Here is an 8,947-nt window from a genome sequence, read left to right on the forward strand (position 1 = left end):
TTCCGAAGAAATAAGAGTAAAATTAATAATAAAAAATGGAAAAAATATTAAAATAAAAAAATAAATGTAAGCATTTCAAGAGGTCGTGATGAAGCGCAAATTTCACAGATAGATTAGATAATAAAAGTAATTAAGTGCAATTTTTTTTCTTATTATTTTTCGTTTAAAGTTGTTCTCTTTTTTCCTTTTGAAAGAAAGACAGCAACCAAATAAGATGCGCCACAGTTAAATTTGAATCTCGCCTCAAACAAGAAGCCTTACGTCTGTATTTTGGTAAGCGGTGACGGCGATGAACTGCGTCTCCGTGAAGGTGAAAGTCTGAACTCTGCCCGGTTGGCTGGTGTCCTCTGTCCCATCTTCGTTCACTTCCACCACATGGAGCCTGGGCTGGTACTTATGGAGGGACTGGAGGACCACCATCTAGAGGTTTCAACCGGGAAAAAAAATACAAAAACACACTTTCAGAGCAGCACTGCTGTGTTCCAAATCATTAAAAATAAACCAAGTAAACGAAAATAAAAAAATTACGGGATTGAAAAAATAAATAAATAAACTTATTGTTTTACCTGGCCTGTGTTGTTGGAGGCACCTTTGTTGTTGGTGAGTTTGAGTTTTCCAAAGGATATTTCCTGACGCATCCAGTGCGCACCGGTGTTTGGTGAGTCCGGGTGCATGTAAACTCTATTCCCTTCAAAATTGTGCAAACGAATAAATTTTAAAAAAGATAAATAACACGCGTAATGTTATTTAAAAGAGCAAAAACAGAAATAAATAGGAGACAATACGCAAAAATTAAAGAAAAAAAAAGTAGTCTTTCATCTAATAATGATTTTAGTTGTGATAATAATAATACAATAATAATAACAATGTGACTACCTATGACATTTGTGTCCGCTTTCCCACACGGCACCCACTTTCCTCCTTGGAATCGCCAGTGATTCGGATCGGCGAGTATTACATCCACAAATATATTGTAGTGAGCGGTTGGGTCTAGACCAGAAATGTTGAAGCTTAAAAATGGAAACATTCGCCTGCAGAAAAAAAAAAAAAAAAGAAAGAAATATAAGATTAAAAAAATAATATACATTTAGTATGATATGTTTTTATATAAAAAAAGAGGTTAATTAAATATCATTTTTAATTTATTCATTTTAAATGAATAAATATTCAAATTTCTGTTTTTTATTTTCTTTGCTTGTTTTTTTTTTCGTTTATTTTTTAATTGCAGAGAAATTATTTAGTTTAATTTTTGCTGAAACAATTGAGCAATCAATCAATTGCCAACTCACCGTCCCTGTTTAGTGATGATCATCTCCGTTTGGTGCCTGTGAAACTTCAGCCACAGGGCCCTGTTGCACAAGTACACCTGCGCCTTCCCCGGTACCAGTCCCGCCTGCGCAGAGGAGAACTGGTAAAAAGCTCCCCCTTGATACGTGTGTCCATACTGCTGCGCGTAAGAGTAACCTGCCGTTGGGTAGCCTTGCGGAGAGGTGTTGGTTAAAAGGCTGTTGTACGCTCCGTTAGTTATGACCGGATGATGGGCCATGTAGCGGCTCGGACTCCCGATGGAGAAAGCCGGGTGCGCCGGTCCATGCTGACTCGGATATGGAAACATGGCAGTGGGAGCTGCGGAGACTGACGGCGGCTGGGCGGACGGAGAAAAGATGCACCTTTCTCCTGCAGATCCATCGAAATTATGACGGATGTCAGAGACTCCGTGGAGATCAGGAGAGAGTTTGCCCCTCTGGACGTCCCCCGACGCGTCCTTGGAGTCGGGGAAATTGTCTGCCTCTGACTGATTCGTCATCTCCCTGGAGTTTTTTTTCAGAGGTGAACTTCTCTCCAGGTTGTCACTCGCAGATATAATAGGATGGTCCTGCAACGATAGCTCCTCTGATCCATTGGAGCTCGCAAAGCCACTGCCCACATTCATAAATTTCTTTGAGATTTCACTCGTCAGCGAGATGCAATTCTCCACTTGCATGGCTCTATTAGCTCATCCTATATCACAGGCTTTTTGCACACGCCTCTCCTAATCTAACACGACTTGGAATAAGGAAGGCGGCAAATTAGCCAATTGACACCATCCTGCAATCAGGATGGATTTTCTCTCCATCACTCTGCGCGCTTTCCTAATGAAACAACCACTGCTATTGGTTAACTGGGGGCAGTAATTTAATTAGACAGCTCTTAATTAGGATCTCTGTGAGGAAAAGTGTGTAACGGGCCTATATGTGAGTAAACATATAAGGGCTGACTGTTTCTCTTTATAAGAAAGACATATATAAGAAGGATGATCATTATTAAAGCTGCTTTTATCCATCTCTCTGTTGCGTTATTTACCTATTCATGCACCATGAGTGCCAAAGTGTGTCCCCTGAAGCAAACCAGGATGTATTATTTACATGCCAAAAAATGACAGTCCATGACAGGCAACCTTAAAATGTTTGTGATCTGGCGTGAAATCACTGCGTCCAACCAAAGATGTGTTTATGAGTCCCAGCGCTGGTAAATATTTTATGCGCACTGAAAGTTAGGAAGCTGGGCGCTGATAAGAGGGAAGAGCAGGCAGCAGCCCATGGGGGAGGTGAAAAAAACCAAATATGTTCTCCATTAAGAGTCATTGTGCAACAATTTAGTTAATTTGGCCGCTGCTTTTTTTAAAGAGGTAATTGGAAGAATGGTAATTAGAGGAAAAACACGTTTTTCATGAAATATATTTCAAATAACGAGTGAAATTATATGTTCTTAAGATATGTAATTAAAAGCTAAATCGTTTAATCTGACAATCTGGAGAGAAAATGATTAGTTTTCCTCCGCAGATTAGAATTAAATGAGTCGTTTTGATTGAGAGGATGGAACAAGTTAGAGGAAACAGCTGCAGCTCTACCTGCATGTTTATTTTTGATAAGTAAACTCATAATGCCGCGTGGTTTGATAGTAAATTCTATTATTTATTTCTATTCTAGAAGTGAACATTTTAACTACTTGTCTTCTTATTTTTACACACATCTGTTTAAGATGTTTTTCTTTTATAAGCAATATGTACAAAGCCACCCAGAGGCACAAGAGAAATGTATTGCAGCAAAGGGCCCTTGGTTGGCAACTTTTTAAAATATGTAATTCAGTTTCTTTCTTAATAGATTGATGTTTTGCAAACAATGTTTTTTTTTAAGAAGTTTCCATTTAAAATGTATAGTTTCAAGCAACTGTTAGGTGTTTAAAGTTGTTCATTAGTTATTTATATAATGTGCAAAATTGAAAAAAGGTTTAAACTCCCTTTTATTTAATTTCGTTATAAGACATTCTGCCAAAACATTGCAAAAGATTTTTATTGGGGTTTATTGTATTCTTATTGTATTGTCTTTTTTATGCATTTTTAGATCACAGAGTTTTTGCAGACATTTTATTCAGATGTGCTGCTGTTAGACAAATAAATGCACTTTAGGGTCCATATTTGGCCTCTGTCCCAAAGTGCATTTGAAATGACATATAGTTGATCAAACCAAATTGTAAATGTTCAAAACAGTGGCGCCAATAAAAAGAGGTAATTTTGTCCCCTTAGCAACTCAGCACTGTCCCTTTCCAAACACTCTTATATACTATTGTAATTGTAAGGATTTAAGAGGGAACAGGATGTAATTTTATTAGTACCAAACAAGAATTTAAAATTTAATACGATTGCCCTCTTTCATGATTAGTAATATTTCAAATGTTTTTTGGGGTGACATGTTGTTTGTGACATGTAGATTAGGCTACATGTCACAAACATTGCCAATAACCCAGATGTCGTGCCTAACATCAGTTAAATTTAATGTGCTTATCTCAATACGTCTTAATTCGTTTTTGACATATTTCTATAGGAACTTCACATTGTGACATACAGTTCTGAAGTGGTTAGTGCTATCGAATCATTATTTTCTTGTTGTAGTTTTTTGAATAAATTAATGTAATTCTAGAAATGATAGTGTGTCTATTAGCAGGTGTTTAGAAAGCCCCAATACTAAATGATGGTTCAGAAAACGATATTTATGTGTACATGGTTTACAAATGCTGAAGCTGACAAAATATAAATGAAAAAAATGTTTTGGTTGGACTGCAATGCCAGTTCTGCTCCTTTGTGTTTGTCTCCTTGTGTTGTTATGCATTTTTTGTTCCTCATGTTTTTGCATCTCTTTATCAATGCTGCAGTTTTATACATGCTATAGAAATAAAAGCAAGGACATCCATTTTTAGCCCCATTTGCATCGGCCTCCTTGTCCTGCGGCAAACTCTCTCCAGTGCGTTTTCATTGTCCTTTCAGGCTGTGTTCCCCATCTCCTGTCTTAGTTAGTGTTTGTCCCTCCACCTTGTGTGCATCTTGTCCATACCCTATTTGTAATTTTGTCCCCCAGGATGTGTGCACCCTATCCTGTTCCAAGTCTATGTTTGTCCCATCACTCTGTTACTATTCCCACTCCAGCAGTTCTTGTCCTCTTGTGCTATTTGCACCCTTTGATGCTCCATTTGAATCTGTCTGCCACACCGATTACAGCTTCTTTCTTCTCTGTTTGCATCCGTCTTCCCGTTCCTGCATGCAACCTCTCACCAGCTGTTCTAAGTTTGTCCTCCTATCCTGTGTGCACCTTCTCTCCACTCCAGTTGCCTTTGCCCACTGACATTGTGGGGACCTTCTGTTCCCTTCTTTTGTGATTCTACACTATCTGAACTCCATTAAGTTTTCATATGCAATTGCCACCTCAACATTCTGTTAACCCTATCTCCTCTCCATCTGCATTGGCCCCCAATGCTGTGTGCATCTTCTCTCTCAGCTCAATTTTTGATTGTCCCTCAACACTTCATGCACCTTCTCTCAACTCAACTAATCCTTGTTCCTCAAAACTTTCTGCACATTTTCCCCATCCTGTTTTTGTTTTCCTTCCAGCCTATGTGCGCTTTCTCCTGCTTCAGTTCTACTTGTCCTTGTTCATTCTGTGCACATGTTTTAGATCCATTTGGATCTGTCTCCCCATGCTGTGTGTACCATTTTCTCAGTCCCTTGTTGGTTGTCCAACTACATAATGTAAACCTTTTTTCTTCTCTATTTTATTATTCTCTATTACGTACATATGTATACATGTCCTGTCCTTCATCCAATTTGCTTTTGTGATTGCCCCGCATAAAAATATTTTGGATCTTAATGTCAGTAAAACTCTACACAAAAAACTGATAAGAGTTTACTTAAGTTCTTTAACAGGAGAAAAAAAATATATTTTAAGAGCTGTAGTTTGATCTCTCAAGCTAATATTGGCTCTATATCTACTACCTAATTAGCACAGGCTGGGGTAATTATGTTCAAGCTTCAATATTTGGGACCAAAGAAAGGGTCCTGAGACCTACAGTAAGAGGAAAACCTTCATATACTGTATTGCTTCATATTTGCTAATATAGATCTTATACCACATTCAATTTATGTTTTATTTTTTTTAAATAGGAGTATTTTAATGGTTTAAGGCGATTTTGTTAAACCTGAAAATGACTAATCACTCAAATTTCTAATTAATTGAAATATATTTTTTAGGCTGTAATACAGCCCTGTTGTATCCAGGTAACCCCAAACTGAATTGATATATATCTGATTGAATGGAGAGGTTTTGGGGATGCAGAGGAGTTTAGTGTGGAAAAAAAGACTCAATGTACAACTTTTATTAAAACTTCCACATTGCATTATTAGCCTATCAAAGTGCACAAGATATTTTAAACCAACTATGTACTATTTTACCGGTGGATCTAACCACCATGTTATATCTTTAATGAACAGCCATGAGTCTCTGATGCTAACAAGAGGGGTCATTACAGAAGGGCTACTGGGTCCAGCAATCTATTTCTGAGAAACATGCAAGCACAGGCTTGTCTGTGTCTAAGGAAAAGAGGCCACTCTCTACTCTGCTCATTACAGGATTATGGTTCACTTCCATGGCTGATCCTTAATAAGCAAAGTGGGCTTGTTTTTTAGTTGTTTTTTTCCTCTCTGTCTCCCACTGAAGAAACCAGTTGTTGAATCAACCATGCAGCAACTTGGTATGTCTCCCCAGGTGCTGGTGCCCTGTTTATCAGACTAAGTCATCCCTTTATTTTCTCAGCTAGGACCAGTGGACATAATCAGTGAGGAGGGGGCTCATTTGTTATGCTTGTGGCCAGCTTTGTCCCTCGGGGAGCTATAAAGCGGTGCAGGTTAGGATGGCTGCCTCCTGTCTTTGCAAAAAGCCTTGTTTGACCAGCTGAGCATGATGCAGTGACTCACCATGAACAGCATCTATAGCTATTTATATTTAAAAAAAAAAAAAGATCTAAATGCTAATATGTGCATGCATGCATATATTTACATGTTAACATGTAGGCCCATAATATACAGTGCTATGAAAAAATAATTTCCACCATATATTTGTTCTGATTTTGCTTTTCTTGTTGCAATTATACATTTCAAATTATCAAAATAGTTTTCATGTCAGACAGAGATAGCTTACAATTAAAAGAAACGATGATAAAAAAAAAATATTTGATCAAATAATGAATAGATTAAGTGGCGAAAAGGCTTTACAGACCAACCTGTTTATCTTAACAAGGAATTTCCAACCCTAAGCAGCCACTGGCAGTGTAATGTAGCCTATTGGCCCCAGGAGCCACAGAAGCCTCTAGGAACAGTTATTTTTGTCTAAACAATCACCTTTTCAACATCACTTATAGTTAGCAATTTTCAAACAGGACTTCAACTTTAACATGATTTAATTTAAGTTTAACTGAGTAAAATAAATTGTTAAAGTGCTTGTCTCATGTCAACTTTGGTTTCATAAGAATGGAGATGAGCCAAGAAAAGCATTACCTGATTGTTCTTATACCTTAATGAACTATGTGGCACCATGTGGGTGTCTATCGGATATGATGTGTCATCATTTGATACATTCATCACATCACCATCCCAGGTTTATGTTCCCTGCTGCACCTTTTTGCCACAGGATCATTGACATGTGTCCCCCTATTCAGCCTGGCCCTTTTAGAAGAATAACTTCATTGTTTATTATCAATACAGGCTATTATATCTATTTAAGTTGCTCTGTATCTTCCCATTAATTTCCCCTAAGCTTGTGACTTCACAAAAATATGATAACTTTGATACCAACAGAAGGAATCACTCAACTAATATGACTTTGAGGGACATTTGCCAAAACTTGACTATTTATACCTTAAAACATTATATTGTGGGTAGGGAAAAATATTTAATTACTAGAGACTGATCTATCATATTTAACAACTTATGTATTTTAGAGTTTAACCAGCCTTTTTATGAATGTTGAAGATTAAGCCGAACAGCAGTAACAACTGCAATTAAGCTTTTGAGATAACTAACAACTAAACTTCTACATGAAGATCAGTGGATTTTACCTAATTCTTCTCTGCTAACCTTTTTAGTTAATTAACCTTTCAGGGTTTATTCTCATCTGTCACATGTACTTTTACTTTGCCACTTCAGAACTTAACTTGTAGGTCTTTGTTAGTCATTCAGAGATGTACCAGCTGTGGTGCATCAGGTCTTTGTCTTGTTTCTGAACTTGAACTGTATTGACGGTTGAACGTTCTGCATTAAGGCTTTTTTTAAAGAGTTAAATTCCTTACTCCATCATTTATGGCAAGTCGTAAAGGTTCTAAATAAGTAAAGCAGTCTCAGACCATCACAATACCATCCCTATGTTTCACTGTCTGTATGATGTTAAATTTATACCAGATGTTACAGGACCAATAACTTTAGAAGAATCTGTCCCATCAGTCCACGGAACAATTTGCATAAAGTCTTGAGGACCATCAAGATTTTTATTTTGGTCAGCGGTGATTTTTACTAGTCTTGCGCCAATGCCATTTTTTGGCCTTTATACCTGGCTGTGCAGTACCGGCCAATACCAATACCATACCCTTACCATCTGTTTGAAATTGATGTGTGTGTATATATATATATATAATCCAGTAGAACTTTTTATTGCCTACCTGGAATGGGTGACAATATTTGAATAAACTTTTGGCTCTCAAAATGGTATTGGTGCCCTATTTGTAAGTACTCGCCGATACCAATACCACCATTTTAATGCAGTATCAGGGCCTTGCCCGAGACTGGTATCGATATTGATGCAACACAAATTTTTTACCAATGGGTTCTAACAGAGAGGCCATCTTTGTAAGCCTCTATCTTATTGTTAAATCAAAAAGACTTTATCTGAGGCTAGCAATGTGAAATTCCTTGGATTTCTTTTTAAGCTCCTTGATGATGCGTTGATGCTTAATAGATATATTGTTCTTTAATTAGTCTGTTGTTAATTTATTTAGATTGAAAGATGGTTTGTTGACTTTAAAAATATTTAAGCCTTCTTTACTTAGCCATGAAGACACAACTAAACTATGCAAAATCTAGTACTAGTTCAACAGTAGGGCTCGGCACGTATCAATTGTGGCTTGGTTCTCTGATAACAAAGAGCGCATGAGCAGACCGCATCATCTCCTATTTACAGTCAACTGACTCATTTCGTGGGTTTTCTGCCGTGTCCGGCTTTGTAATTCACAGATCTCTTCTCATTGAAATTTGGGTGGAGGACGCTATTCAGGCACATGCACAATTCAATTCAATTCAGTTTATTTATATAGCGCCAAATTCACAACATGTCATCTCAAGGCACTTTACAGTTCAATCAGATCATACAGTCAAATTGATACAAAGTTTTCTATCTAAGGAAAACCAGTTGATTGCATTAACTCATTGTCTCAAATACAATCCCTCACACTAAGCATGCTTGTTGCGACAGTGGAGAGGAAAAACTCCCTTTTAACAGGAAGAAACCTCCAGCAGAACCAGGCTCAGTGTGAGCGGCCATCTGCTGAAGCCGACTGGGGTTCAAGGAGACAGAAGCAGAGACACAAAAAG

The 8,947-nt window shown here is 37.5% G+C and overlaps 1 protein-coding gene across 2 annotated transcripts; it reads right to left on the bottom strand.

Moving 5' to 3' along the window:
- Positions 1–132: 132 nt before the first annotated feature.
- Positions 133–2,022, bottom strand: tbr1 (T-box, brain 1). Of its 2 annotated transcripts, XM_015370454.1 has the most exons (5): positions 1,469–2,022; positions 1,290–1,393; positions 877–1,031; positions 567–688; positions 133–420 (listed from the first exon to the last, which is right to left on the bottom strand). In XM_015370454.1, exons 1-5 carry the CDS (start codon positions 1,982–1,984, stop codon positions 244–246), a joined length of 1,074 nt encoding a protein of 357 aa, XP_015225940.1. In that variant the 5' UTR covers positions 1,985–2,022; the 3' UTR covers positions 133–243. The 2 variants fall into 2 exon arrangements, with proteins under 2 accessions (XP_015225940.1, XP_015225939.1); XM_015370453.1 differs by having other exon boundaries at positions 145–420; positions 1,290–2,021.
- Positions 2,023–8,947: the final 6,925 nt, after the last annotated feature.

This window comes from Cyprinodon variegatus, unplaced genomic scaffold, assembly GCF_000732505.1.
Source record: "Cyprinodon variegatus isolate N-32 unplaced genomic scaffold, C_variegatus-1.0 Scaffold46, whole genome shotgun sequence".
Lineage (NCBI taxonomy): Eukaryota > Metazoa > Chordata > Actinopteri > Cyprinodontiformes > Cyprinodontidae > Cyprinodon > Cyprinodon variegatus.

Bases quoted from the DNA above. Each gene is read 5' to 3' on its own strand.
- tbr1 (XM_015370453.1), bottom strand. From the start codon at position 1,984: ATGCAAGTGGAGAATTGCATCTCGCTGACGAGTGAAATCTCAAAGAAA. The intron at 1,032-1,289 runs GTGAGTTGGCAA...TTTTTTCTGCAG, and splicing joins ATCATCACTAAACAGGGACG to GCGAATGTTTCCATTTTTAA. The intron at 421-566 runs GTAAAACAATAA...TGAAACCTCTAG, and splicing joins CCTCCAACAACACAGGCCAG to ATGGTGGTCCTCCAGTCCCT.